General features: G+C 36.0%; 1 protein-coding gene across 7 annotated transcripts in view; it reads right to left on the bottom strand.

The window, feature by feature from the left end:
- LOC109055255 (catenin delta-2-like) overlaps positions 1–15,412 on the bottom strand; it is a 78,314-nt gene that overhangs the window by 30,463 nt on the left and 32,439 nt on the right. For 3 of the 7 annotated variants that reach the window (XM_042774664.1, XM_042774657.1, XM_042774676.1), the window contains 7 exons: positions 12,518–12,552; positions 11,474–11,590; positions 7,843–8,009; positions 6,262–6,802; positions 5,914–6,057; positions 4,365–4,614; positions 2,290–2,346 (listed from right to left, as the gene is read on the bottom strand). In XM_042774664.1, the coding sequence (XP_042630598.1) occupies positions 2,290–2,346; positions 4,365–4,614; positions 5,914–6,057; positions 6,262–6,802; positions 7,843–8,009; positions 11,474–11,590; positions 12,518–12,552 (1,311 nt within the window). Of the gene's footprint in view, positions 1–2,289; positions 2,347–4,364; positions 4,615–5,913; positions 6,058–6,261; positions 6,803–7,842; positions 8,010–8,329; positions 8,832–11,473; positions 11,591–12,517; positions 12,553–15,412 lie in introns of those variants that run through there. The other 4 variants (XM_042774673.1, XM_042774671.1, XM_042774678.1 and 1 more) reach the window with 3 other exon arrangements.

Raw genomic sequence — 15,412 nt, forward strand, 5'->3', positions numbered from 1 at the left:
CTTATTTGGTCATCCAGAACATTTCTGTCAACCAATCAGAGTTTAGGGATAAGCTTAGGTGGCTGAACAGCATTTCTATCAATATGGGAAAGGTAAGGTTATATTGCTTCAGGCCCAACGTAACATGTTCTTTTTCAGTAAATCATGTTGTGTGGGGCAACTAACCACAGTCAGTTTGAGATTACAGGTGACTAATTCTGACAGCTCTCACCCTAGAGTAAACTGAACCTCTAATACACTGTTTTGACGGCTGTAAGAGAAACTGGGGACTCAAAGAGCTGCTAACGGTCACATAAATATGATTTGGGCAGCAAGGAGCGGTGAGCTCTAACAGGGTGTGAATGTGCGACCCATGGTTGACCACCTCTTTAGGAAATAGTGGTCAGTAGTGTTGTGGATTCAGCACACACATGCTTGAATGGTCCTGAGAGGCGGCTTGAACTGTCTGCAATGAGAGAGGTCAGGAAACGTCTCTGTCATATTCAGTGACCACTTCATCTCCAGCCACCCACTCAGAGCACAGATCTGAAAATCACTTCTGCACTTCTCAGCATTAGACTATTTTAATGCTTCCACATGCCAGAATGGGCAAATGCTTCTGACATTTTTCAACAAAACAGTCACATAAATTGTATTTCCACAAAATGGGAAAATAAATACTCACATCGTACATTAATTGCATAATTCTGGAACCAAAAGAGTTCTGTTGAATCACCGACAAGCATATGGCTTATAATGGTGGTTATAAGTCTTGTCAGTAATATTTTGATGAATGGATCATAAACCTTTGGTACATGATTCTACAAATTATATTAGTTATAAAACATATGTGCATCATTTACAATGGTAACCACAGATACTGACAACATTATCTATCTATGTGCATCATTTACAATGGTAACCACAGATACTGACAACATTATCTATCTATCTATCTATCTATCTATCTATCTATCTATCTATCTATCTATCTATCTATCTATCTATCTATCTATCTATCCATCTATCTAAAGTTGATTATGCTTACAAAAATACAATAAAAAGAGTAACAATGTGAATTATTCCAATTTAAAATAATGCTTTAAAATATTTTATATATATATATATATATATATATATATATATATATATATATATATATATATATATATATATATATATATATATATATATATATTTATATACATTTAAAAATGTATTCCTGCAATGGCACAGCTGAATTTTCTAGTCTTCAGTGTCTCATGACCCTTCAGAAATCATCATAATAATATGCTAATTTGGTTCTCAAGAGACTATTCTTATTATAATCAATGATGAAAACATTTGTGTTGATCAATAATTTTGTGATACTTTTTTCAGGGTTAGAAAGCTCAAAATAAATTAAAAGAATACATTTGAAAATAATTTACTGTCACTTTTCATCAGTTAAATGCATCCTTGCTAAAAGTATTAATTTCAGAAAAAGATTTATATATTTCAGAAAATTGTATATATTTATACAACAGTTAATATTGTCTTTTCTTGTTTTATTAATTTAATTTTCAATTTTATGCCAATTCTGTCTAATGACACATTTGAACAATTTTTTTTTAGTAACAATAATTAAAGCAACTATTTTGACAGAAATCATGGTTACCATGGTAAAAGTGTAGTTTCACTTAATACACTTTAAAATGACACCCCAAACTAACTATATTAAAATATTGTTTGTTGCCAATAAAATGATTCCATTATGGAAAATGTGGTACACAACAACACAATCATGACTGTTGCTTGCATTGAAAGGAAGACAATGGTGTTAAATAAAGTATAAAAAAGGATAATAAGCATGCTTTAACATAAAATGATAACAAAACAATGAATAACAACACATCAGGAGAGACACATGCACACACACACGCGCACACAATGTGATGCTTTGCAGGAATGAATAAATTCTGGTCACCTATGAAGTACCTCTACTCCCAGAAAACCTAACACAGATCTAAACATCTGCTCTTCATGTAACTATGACTAATTTCTATCACTCCATTTATCTGATCAATCAAAAATGACTTCGGATTTGACCACAAATTAACCTTTCTGTGGATGAATGAAAGGCTGCTGCTCTTCTTGTAAACAGAATGCGGAAATGTTGGAAGGAAATCCATTAAAAACATTTTCTGACATATTCTGTAAAGCAAAGCTTGTCTCAACACAGTCATGCTGCCCTAGCATATGATCTTGAGTAGAGAGGAGAACAGTGCTTTTGGAGATGAGGAGTAGAAATGTAAATAAATGTTGGATTACTTTGTCATTCTTTGCTCGGCTTGATTTTGATTCCAGACAAGGAATTCAGGGTCGTACCTATCAGGAGACAGGCAGAGAAAGAGACAGGGTAGGTGTCTAGCACAAAGGGATTTGACATTTTAAAAAGAATGTATTTATGTTTAGCTGTCTTCTTGTGCAGCATGAACATCTTACACACTTGCATTTGACTCTCAACATGCACTACAAAGTTAATTTGTTGCTGGTTTTTATTAAAGAGGGGTCTCACATAATGAAAAAGATGTCCCATCCATATCACTCAGTGTGAACTAGACATAAATATAGTTTTTACATATATATCAGTATTTTTTATTTTGAGATGGAGTTTATTATTTTATTTGTGGTTGGTGTGTCATTCAAAAAGTTTGAAAACCCCTAATCTATACATTCTTGTTTGTTCATGGGGGTACAAGGAGTTCTAATTAATGCAGTGTTTTGTGTATATACAGTACAATACTTTGCTACAGATTACCTTCAAGTTAAAAAAAAAAAATCATTGTATAATTTACAAGGATTTTGGTGATAAACTGTGGCTGGTATTGTTGCCAGACCCACCCTTTAATATACCAAACACTATTAGTGAACCATGTCTGTGCATTTGTTTGCAGCCAGTAAATGCAATGCATCACACTTCATACCATCTCCACCATAGCCACTAGCAGTGAAAAGACATAGGAGAGAAACAAAAGCATGGGGAGTCAACAAAAGGGATGACAAGTAACCAAAAAAAACAAAAAAACAAAAAAAAAAAAAAACAAGGTCAAATCAGCAGAAAAAGCAAGCAAACAAAAAAAAGAGAAAGTCCTACAGTACTTTAGCTCACAAGAGATGCTCGTCTATGGCCTCTAGCGCATCAAATTAATGTCACACGATAAAACAAAAAATATGCTTAATACTAATATAAAGACAGAGTGAACAAGGTGGAACTGACTACCTATATAATCCATAAAATCATGCGCTATCATTCTTGAAGAAACGTTACAGTTGTGACAAATGTGCAATATCTTTTTGTGATTTAGTAGGTGTACAGAGGCGAACTAAAGTACTACAGGAAGTGACGTCATGTGAAGTCTGATTCATGTTGTAGGAGAGAGTGAAGTAAGATGTGTCACCCCCTTAATCAAGCAAACGGCACAATTTTTAATTTTTTTTTTTTTAATTTTTTTTTTTTTACAAGTGACCATATATTTAGAAAGAACCTATCATGTTCATCTGCTTGTGACTGAGAGATGCACATAAATATTGAGCAGTTTCATGATCTACACTGTATATCTATCTCATATTGGTGAATTCAAAACCATTCAAAAGTTTGGGGTAAGATTTTTTATTTTAATCAACAATGAAACAACAAAAATATTACGCAAGACTGTTTTCAACATTTATAATAAGAAACATTTCTGCTGAAAATCCTAAAAAGTTATTTTAAAATTAAATAATATTTCACAACATATGAGTACAACCGACTTCTATCAAAACCATTAAAAAAATCTTATTGACCCCAAACTTTTGAATGGTAATGTATCTGTGGGGTAATGTGCATCTGATGCTTTGAGGTAAGTTGTGTCAGCTTAACTAATAATGAACTTTGCCTCCAAATGAAAGAAATATTATTCAGATTATAAAATGCTGAAAATAATTTAACTTCATTCAAATATGTAGGGACATCTGTCTTAGGTGGTTTACGAATAATGTGCCGAATAAATAAGACTTTGGAATTGGATTGTTTTTATTCATCAATTTTTAGTTTTTGAGAAGTCATATTTCTATGACCCTGTGTTATAGATGCTTTTCTTCTGTATTCAGTTGACACCAGATGTCCTGAAATGTTATTAGCCATATTAGGTCTAATTTCTCCTTACCTAAGGACAAATCAAATTAAACAATGGCACAGCTTACCCCACTCTCCCCTACAGTGTCTTAATGGACAACTTGTGCATGTGAAGCTCTGTTTGATTTGTTAATCACACAGCCTGACAGTTCAGCTCTAATTCTCTCTAACTGGCTGAGATCTCCATATGCAGCTCCTTCAAGATGCATTAGACAGTGGGAGAACTCACCTGGGGTCCTTCTGGATGCTGTCCACAGAGGGCGACCTGACCAGTGTTGCCTCCGGGGGCAGAGCAGGTCCTGATTTGCTGTAGGGTGAATCTGTGGAGGGGCAGAACTGTAGTGTACGGTAGGGGTTGGCATAGTCGGCGGTGGAGGCTCCAGGGCCAGTGGCGTAGCCGGCACGGGGGAATGTTCCTGTGGCGTTCTGGCTTCCCGTGCGCTGCAAGGGTATGGAGTCAACACCAGGAGAGGAAGGGACTACAACAGGAGAGTAGGGACAGAGCAGAAAGTTCAGGACCTGGTCACAAACTCGGTTCACTGGATCTTTGGGTGCAGAAAAAGGTGAAAAACATTATATGTTGACCAGGTATTACAATCATAAGAGAGTAGAAGGAGGACAGGAGGAGTACAACAGAACAGAAAGGATTTTAAGCCATCAAAATAACTAACTGACCCATAATGATAGCTCTTCAGTAGGTGCTTTATTAGCTTGTCTGAGTCTCAATGCAAAACAGTTTTTATTTCTCTCTGGCCTGCTTTTGTTTAGATTTGAATAGCTACCCAGAAACCACCACTGAGGGCTGTTCATCCTGATGGGTTTTCCAGCTGACTGGAGCTCAGAGCTGTGCTGGAAACACTCCCACTTTAAAGTCAGCAAGAACATTTACTTTTTATTGCACAAGCCTGGTGTGCATGATTTTATTTTTTATTATTCCAAATAAAAAAATTACACTTTTTAAAATGTTAATTTGTTTATTCTTTTATTTTTTATGTCATGTCAGCACTAAAGGCTATTTTCATAGCAAAAACAGGATAGTTTAAAACACAATGCCAAGCAATAAACAATCACTTACAGCATACAAATTAGTATGAAACACTTTAATATGACAGAAATGATGAAACTTTTTCTAATGGGACCTTTTTAAAAATGTCAAGTAAACCTTTTTTTTCATGATGTAACCATTTCCTATTCATTTTTAACACCTCCCTTTCCACAATCTGACTCCATTTTGGTATGTAACACCCACTTTTTATAAACCAATAAATTCCAAATCTGTACCCTATCCCACTGATTCTCAAGTGGTGGGTGGCAAGACTGTTCTGAGTGGGTCACGGAGTATACAGTCAAAGAAACAGCTGTCAGTTGTAAACTGTCAGTGTCAAAACACTGAAAACCCCATCCATTAGCCTGCAAACATGTAATGTACGTATAGAGAAGCCTGTGCTTTTATATAGATTACACTGTATTTTTACACAAACATTTTTTAAAAGGCATCTAGACATGCCATAAAGCACCATAGTGATAGAACAAAACAAAATGTGAACGGAAGTAAATTTACTTTAAAACCTTAAAAGCAAAAACTTAATACTATCTGTCTAGCTGCTCACTGCTATAAATTGGGCACTTGGGAAAATATTTCTATTTTGAACAAAAAGAAAGCCGAAACAAGCCTTTTATTTCATAAATGCACCTGTACTAGAGCCATGATGTTCTAACTGAGAAGATTTTGCTGTTGACGTTAAATTGTTAGAGAACATGATGTCTGCTTGTCTTACCTTGGCCTTGGTTGAAGTTCCTCAGGGGGGCTTTCTGATAGACTCTGTCCTCATAAATGGGGTCGATATGGTGCTCAGGAGACTGCAAGGGTCTGAGCTCTGAGCCCAGGTGACTGTGCTGACTGCTGTACGAACCCCTGGAACCTACATCATGGACAAAGGCAGATTCTCAAGCACCATTAACCAGCACAAAATTGCTATAAATATACTTGGAAACAACAGTGTCAAATTCCGATTCATCTGTCTGATGATATCAAACAACCGCTACCAGAAGTGTGACCAGCGTTTATGTGTTTTTGATGGTAATACTACCAAATGAAAATGCTGTATCCCGCAAATTGCACTGACCTGCCAGACTGCCAGGTCTCTGGAGGGTGGCGTTGGCGTACAGATCATGAGAGATCTTGTACTGATCGGTGGTGTGGAGCATACGTTTGGTGGGGGACAGAGTGGCGTAGCTTCCCACTGCAGCACTGAGCTGGTGTAGCGGAGACGAGCTGGAGGCATTGCCCGGTCCGGTCATGTGCAGTGGTGAAGAGGACGACCCTCCTCCAACTGCCATGTTGATGGGAGAGCTGGTGCTGTAGGACTTGGCCAGCCGGCTCGGGGACTGCTTGGGCGATGACACCCGCGCCAGAGTGGCGTAGCTGGGCATGTCAGAGGCTGAGCCCAGCCTCTGCAGTTTGGATGGGGAGCCCAAAGCCTGCATGGAAAAGGGAGAGCTCACTCGCTGGGCTGGTAGAGTGGAGCAGGAATAGTTTACAGGGGCTGCTGGCTGATTGTCAGGCATGTGGAATGCACTGCCATGACCCTGGGCAAAGGAGTCTTGAGAATGGGCCCGGGCGGCTGTCTCTCTGGCAGCCAGCTGGGCAACACGATTAGACGTCACCTGGAGGTAAGTGACATGTAAAGAGCTAAAATTTCACTTATCTAGGAACTGTGAACTAAGTGATGGTGACCAACATGAAATTTTCAAGGGAAAAAGGGGTGAATTCACTAAACACTTGCAATTTTTCGATTGGAAATTCAGTGCAGCAACAGTTCATAGTCCAGTTTAAATGCAAATGAGGATTTAAGTCATTGTCATTCTTTTCAGCACAAACAAGGCTCCTTTCTATTTAATTTAGGCTCAATAAAGATTGCACAATTATTGTTGCGCAACACTGTAGCCTAATTTGCATTTGCAAAAAATAACACAGCAAAATAGTAACAATGCATTAACAATATATATATATATATATATATATATATTTTTTTTTTTTTTTTTTTTTTTTTTTTGTATAAAGTTGATGTTAAAATATGCACAGCCTGCACATATGTGATAAACTTTTAGATAAACTGTGGTATTAATTTGTACTGTAATAGACACTGTGGCCACACTTTAGCTAAATTAAAACGAGGGAACAAAATAATAAAACATGGCCATGAATTAAGCTGTGGAACGAGTTATTTTCTTGCATGCCATGCATGGGGCTCCATCTCCATAGCTAAGAATAGCAGAATAGCAAAAACAATACAAAACATTGTCAATGCATTTTAAGTATCTTACAGTCTTATGTCTATATATAAAATATTATTTAATATATAAATTGTTTGAATATTTGGTCTGACAAATTTCTCAACTAAAATTAAATACATTTTAATCTGAGTATATCTGAATGAACACTGACTAAATGTACTGACAAAATTTATAGATGATTTTAATAAAGCAAAAGCCATGACTGAAAAAAGAACATTGTTCGGGCACTGAAAAGATTAAGGCAGTGCATGCACATGAACAAACAGCGTTATTAGCGGACACACTACTTAGTGAATTCCCCCCAGAGGGTTTTCTCAAAAAAAAAGAAGAAGAAAAAAACAGGGTATAATTCACACCGTTTAATACAAGAGGGTCAAAATCAGATTTTTTACAAAGAGATGAATCCCCACCTGATTATAGCTATGTAAGGCTCCTACCACCTGACCACTGAGAGGAGGCTGGGAGGCCGACAGGTCACCAAGGGCCAGGGTCTGGTTGCTATGGTAACTGACTTGATAGGGAAAGGTGCCCTCTTGATTATTGAGCTGCAAAGCACTCTGAGAGAGGATTCCTGGTCCTGTGAAGGGGGAATTTGGGGAAAAGAAATACAAGACAAAACTGTTTAACTTTAAGATTAAGTATAACAATCACACATTTATTTCCAACAGAGACAATGATTTGCATTTGGTCTTTCATTCTATTTATTTGCATACAGAATTGTAATTTGCCTTGTCATCTCTGTATATATATTTAACCATATATAACTTCCTTTACAGTGACTGTTCATTCTTGTGTGCAGCCAAGCATGAAGTATGATGATTGTTATGACAAAATGTCAAAAGCGGCAAGATGCAGTATTACATTTACATAGAATCAAAGCCTAAAATCTAAACTTACATAAAACTTTGTTTCTTTTGCAGCCTTGCAAGCTCAGGTGTTTCCTCCAGGAGATGCAAATCTTGTTACTCTCTCTTCTCTGTCCATATAATTCCCCTCACCTCATTTTACCTTTGTAAAATTGGTTAATTGCTTTACCATTTCATCTCATATTCTTTCATTGTCTTCCAGCCTTCATCCACAGTTCTCTGTTTTACTTTCCTTTATACTGCTCATTATTTCAAGCCTCACAGTGAGTAGATGGACAGAATAGGCATGCATAATTAATCACTGCTGGAAGACACTCAGTGAGCACACATTCAAGAAAATGGGGTCAGCATGAACAGAAATCGCAGTCCCTTCTCTTCACTCTTCCTTCTTATGCTGACAGCAGTGATTCAGAGTCCTTTTTCGTCTTATAGTACGTCCCCCACAATTACATAAATAAGGTACAAGTATAGCTAGAAATGTGTTCCTTTTACTCATATTATACTGGATATAATTCAGAATGAACATAATACATTATTAAATTGGACACTATTAACATGATTCACTTTGAAACTAAAAAAATAAAATAAAATAAGATAACACTTTAGAAAGAAACCAGTTCTCACTAACAACTAGTTGCTTATTAGCATGCCTATTATTAACATATTGGCTGCTTATTTCTTATAAAGCACATATTCTGCATGACCATATTCTACATCCCTAATCCTACCCAATATCTAAACTTAACAGCTACCTTATTAACTATTAATAAGTAGCAAATTAGGAGTTTATTGAGACAAAAGGTGTAGTTAATGGTTTGTTAATGGTGAGAATTTGACCTTAAAATAAAGTGTGACCAAAATTGAATACAGCTGAAGCAGTTTGAAAAACAATAGAAACTGGCTTTATAACGGCATTTAGTTTGATTGGATGAGACATTTAATAGAATGAAATTGTGAGTGAATCAAGTAACACTGTTGGAGAAATATAGAGCTAGAGATTCTATTCACTTCAAATGAGGCCATAAGCATGTGAGTATTTCCACTTTGTTAAAAGCAACTCAAAAACTTCACTGAGCGAGTGTCAAACCAACGGTGCATGACAGAAAAACACAAATATTGATATACTGATGAAATATTCATTTTGTGTTCATATTCATTTTAATAAAATATTTGTAGTTAAATGAAGCTTTGATTATATTTATTGAAATTCTACATATACAGCATAGCATACATTCATATATTTATATTTTATTATCATATACTACCATTCAAAAGTTTGAGGTCAGTAGTAAAGAGTTTTTTTTTTTAAGAAATCTTCAAGGAAGCATTAAATTGATCAAAAGTGACAAATAAATCCTGTTCTTTTGAACTTTCTATTCAAAGAATCCTGAAAGTAGAAGAATAACAGTTTCTGCAAAAATATTCAACACTGATAATAAGAAATGTTTTAATGAATTAAAAAAATCATACCAACCCTTAACTTTGAATCGTAGGTGCAGACTTTAAAATGTACACTACCTTTCACATGTTTACTAGTAAACATGTTTTAATGAAATTAATTCATTAAAATTAATTAAAGTCATAATTTATGTTTTACAGGATTAACAGAGCAAAATCCAAATTTCTGTACCCCGGAATGTGATGAAGTGATTCCTGTGATTTAGCACCACATATCACCTGCATGCACAGAGACGAGTTTGCATGCTGTTTATCTCTGACAGACTGCAAAGTCTAACATGATGGTGTGTGGTTTGTGTTGTGTTAACCAAAGCATGTTTTTCCTCTTCTGAGGATGTCTGACAGCACTTAAAGATGTTGAGTTTGAAATGGCCTGATGGAGCAATAATGTTTGTTTACAAAATATCTACATGCCACAACATTCTGTAAGATGAATTACAAATATGAAACACCTTATTTTAATGATATTCACTTGCTAAATGTTCATCTTTGATTCTGTTTCAAACAAAAATAGGCTGCAAATAAGATTAAAAGAAAACCAATAAAGGGTTGAAGTCTATGAAAATATTTCCCAAAAACTGACTATGTGACAGTGTGACTTCAAAACCACTGAAGATGATAACTGGGTCATTTCAGATGACTGTCTGACTGCGGTTATTGAAAATGGATGGAGTTTACTACTATAACCACTTTAGCCACTATCAGATTCAAAAAGAGGTACATTTACAGTAAGAGCTGAAAGTTTCATAAATCCATAAACAGACTTCTGGACCTTCTCCAGTCTCAACGCAAGCATTTTAGACATCATAAAATACCATTTGCTGCCATACAAAGTGGTTGTGAGGTGGACTATCTATGTCTAGGTGGCTGGTCACTTATCTATTTGGGGAGAGGGGTTTTATCTCCACATTCTATGACCTGTATTTTAGATCAGAACCGATAAATATTTCAGCTGAATTCTATTTATAACTCACAACTAGAGAGACTGGAACCACTACAGCTGAGTAAATAAATACAAAATATACTTTGTCTTGTAAGATGGTTCATTAAAAACCATTAAGAGTCCATGTTTCCATGTACACTGATTTATTTAGCAGTTTTCTCAATATTTCATTTTCTATTTGATACTTTAGTTTAAGTTTCCAGAAGTTAAGTTTGTTTAGTTACAGCTAAGTTACAGTTTAGTTTTTTTTACACTACTGTATATCTAAACCTCATTAAATGCTGAGAAACTGAGCCTCTGAAAATATATCAACTGTTCAGAGTATTCATATTTAATCTGTTCAGATGAGGTAGGCATGATACTCTCAGCAGGGTAAATATGCCTTTTGACATACACTATTTGAACATTTGTTGCCTCCTTGAATTTGTTACCCAAAAAACTCAATTTAGAATTAACCTGTAATTCATGCATTGAGCTGCTAACATGCATAATAAGGCAGGCAGGAAGGCTCACTCACGAATTTCAGAAAGCTGGAGGATACACCAAGCTCTTGTGCTCTACAGAGCAACACCTGCTAGCTCATTTTATGGGCTGTTACAAAAGCATTTCTGTCAGAGAACACTGTAGAATGTAAATTATAGTACCTGACTATCAATCATGTCAGCTTAAGATCACAACTCTGCAGAATCGGAACATTTAGAAGTCATTAGCATTGTCGAGTCTCAGTCATTTCTTAATTGTGTTAAACTTCCAGCATTTAAAAGTGCTCCTTACTTTCGCCTGCAGTGAATTCCTGTGAATCCAGTATACCAGATTCTTGAAGAGATCGGATGCAGGAATCTACAAGTTCCAGACCTGTGGTGAGCTCCTCCTCTATATCCTTCTGTCCATCTGTCAACAAAGACATGAAAGGTAACTTCATCGAGCAGACTAATAAAACCACCTACCCAAAGGTTATAATGTTCAGTTTACATATTAAAATCACATTTGTACTATGCAAATAAAACCAGACCAATCTGCAACATCTTAAGTTTTAAGGTAACATAATCTGTACTTCTAAATGAGATATTTCAAAAACACATAGGAAAATACTTTTAACTACAGAAAGGAGGTTTGTGTCCAAAAAAACAACCATATGCTGTTTATTCAGATTATGTGAGTCATATAAGATAGTCTATGACATAATTTAATAAATGAATATCAAAAAAGACAGTGGAATCTGATATTCGATCTATAAATGTGTCTGCAGCATTGTGACAATTTTTTTGTAAAACACACACACACACAGCATTGGACGTATTATATGGATTTAAATGTTATCACAACCTTATCACAATGTTTTTACAATGTAGTTTTGGTAGTTGGGTAGCTACATATTTTAATTAAGGCCAAAACACTTTGAAGTACAAAACCCACCACTGAGGAATCTACTAAAGAAATTTAATTTGAACTAGCCAGGAATGAGGATGAGAGGCTTAATCTGGTTTTGTTTTGATGCTTCATCAAGAGCCCAGTATTTTAAAGAGTGTGGCGTGACTGCAAGCTCATGAATCATTTATGCGCTGCACTGCTCCTGCTCTTCAATCTCAGCCTCTCCTCAGTGTTTTATGCTCTGGAATGCAAAGGTTGTCATCTTTGGCTAACATTTTGCTGTAGCGCACAATCAATAAAGTCAAAAGTCAACATGTTTCACTCTGACATGCACGGTGTACCACGTGGGCTGCTAGATGATGACAACTGTCAAAATGCATTGGAAAAGGTGCTCTTCATGTGCTCTTCAAGAGTAAGAAAATTTCAGCAAGAAAACTGTCCAGTTACCTTGGTTGTTCCAGCGGAACTTTTCATCTGCAGAACTGTAAGATAAAGGATAGAACAGATTTAGATGCATCATCAACACAAACAGTGAAGTGAACAATCTTTTACCTTATGGTACAATCCTACGCCTGCAACTGACCATTTATATCTTCAATACATGGTCACAATTGTTTGGGCACCTATATTGTATGTGCTTGTTGAATATTTAATTTCAAAATCATGGGCATTAATACGGAACTGGTCTTCTGTACAAGCTTCCAATTTTCTGGTAAAGCAGACACAAGAGCATCAGTGAGGTCAGGCATAATGGGCTCTAACTCGTGATTCATCCTAAATTTGTTCAATGGTTCAGACTCAGTGATCCATTTCTTCAAGAACCTTGCTTTGTGCACAGGGGCATGTCACAGTGGAACAGAAAAGGGCCTTATTTTACTGTAAATGTTTGTCTTGTACACCTGTATGCTTGGTTTTATGCACCTGTTAGTAGTAGTTAAACAGCCAAATCTTTCAATTAAATGTGAGCGTCCAGATACAGTACGCTATTGTTATTTTTTTTAAGAAATTAATATTTTTATTTTGCAAGGATGCATTAAATGTATCAAAAGTAACAATTAAGACCTTTATAGTTTTCTATTTTTAAATAAAGGCTGTACTTTTAAACTTTCTATTCATCAAAGGATCCTGAAAAATGTATCATGGTTTCAACAGAAATATTAAGCATCACAACTGTTTTCAATATTGATAATAATAAGATATGATTAGGATGTAAGAATGATATCTGATGGATCATATGACACTGGAGACTAGAGTAATGGCTGGTGAAAATTTAGCTTTGCCATTGCAAGAATAAATTACATTTTAAAATATATTTATAATAATATATATTTTTAAACAATAGTGCACTTTTGGCCATGTCTTGTTGCTAAATACTTCAGCTGCCATAAACTGTTTATGTAACTGTTTACCCATCAAGTTCATAAACCTATTTGCACACTTTCTGAATCACATAACTCACTGATCAATGAAGTATCATCTCCGTTTTAGAACACACAAACAGTCGCTATGATGGCAATGGATTCAGTGGAAATGAAGGCTTAAGGAAGAACGCAGAGCAAAAGACCCTTAATCAATGACTGGCTTTGCCACTGCACGGTAAACAACGGCCTGCCTTACCCGTAACGCTATCGGGAGGCTAAACGCTAACCCCATTGTCCTTGGAGCCTTACAGCAGCTGCTAAATCACTCTATTGATTTTCTTCCGGCGAGTGTGTAAGGATTCATTTTGTGAGGCTGTCTATGTTTGTGCAGGGGGGTGACGAATCGCAGAAGAAAACAAAACGCCACATGTTAATAGGGCTACGCCGTTGTTCTCCTAAAACCCATTCATCACCAATTCTCCCACGAACAATGCCTAGACAGAGAGTGAGCAACAGTGATGAGCCACAAGGCATTTTTACCCAAACCTCTGTTTTAATGAGTGAGTCGACCTGCCTTCAAACAAGCATGAACGGTTTTCATTTTAATAGCTCCCTCTAAAAGACAATTACTGGGTAAATAAGGTAATTACAAGCAAATAAATAAATAAGTCCTCTAAGATAGATAAACGCAGATTCAGTTGTGAGATATGATCATAAGGGCCTACAACATAAAATAAATAAACAAAAAATAACTAATTGTTCCCATTGGCTGGAAATTGTCGTTCAATTTCCAGGATACTCTAAGACTGACAATCGTGATATCGCTCTCGAAGACGTCTGGATAGATAACATCACATTGATAGTACAAAATGAGTCTGTCTTCCTGGGGATCATTAAAGCCTTTTAGGATGAAGATATTTTTTTCTCTCAAGATAATTAACTTGAGAATAATGACATGACAGATGAGGCAATCACAGCTGTGGGTCATTGTGTGGTCAGTAGTTAATCACTGTTCTTTATGTGCTCCATTTCCATATTGACTCAACATATTAGCTAAAACACTTGGAGCAATGTGATTTTGGCCATTACAATTAGCACACTGATTTAGCGTTCTTTGCCTCCATTCTGGCTTATTTTAATTGTCTACATATTGTTCTACAATTATTCACAAGATCACGGCCATGGTCAAATAAACAACAAACAAAGGGGTGTGAACTGCAAACAAATGCAATGCTAACACTGGTAAATTAATGAATTATATCACCTGACAGTGGCACCTGTTGAATTGTTAAGAGTACCAGTAATGGTGCTCAAAGGTGATATTTCCTACCTGTTAAGCTTAGGTGATACTTAAACACTGCCTTAATTTTAGCTAATTATTTTTCTTTTGGTGTTTGGACCAAATTCTTGTATAGCTTCTACACAAAATCTGTTTATTCAACCCATCAATTCAATGTGGTTTCACTCATTGTTGAACACTCAAGCATTCCCTGTTGACATTTCTGGACCAGCTTAATGTGCCATTTAATATAAATAGATATGCAATTCTATATTGACCAATCAGCATCAACTTCAAATTTATAAATCCATTCTAAACCAGTTTTATAAATGTGAAATAGGTACACACACAAACACACACAACAGGAATCTTAAATCAAAAGATTAAAACTTACATTACAAAACCTAGCTGCCTAAACTGCAGTAATACTAAAAGGTTTTTTGTGTATGTTTGTTACAGCCTGTTTGCCTTGGATTGTCATGGGAGAAAGAAAGATGAGATTTCGGTGTGAATGAGTGAAAGTATGCTATGAAAGGCTGGAACAAAGCTGTGAGCGGCTTTTGTTCACTGCTAATGTATGTGAAAAGAGTGAAAGAGGGAAGGAGAGGAGGAGGCCGGCCCCAAACCGCTGGGGGTCAATGAGTGCCTCCCATCTGACAGACAGAAAGATAGACACATGCCATCAAGAAAGAGAGGCTGCCT

Source organism: Cyprinus carpio, chromosome A2 (assembly GCF_018340385.1).
Source record: "Cyprinus carpio isolate SPL01 chromosome A2, ASM1834038v1, whole genome shotgun sequence".
NCBI classification, from domain to species: Eukaryota; Metazoa; Chordata; class Actinopteri; order Cypriniformes; family Cyprinidae; genus Cyprinus; species Cyprinus carpio.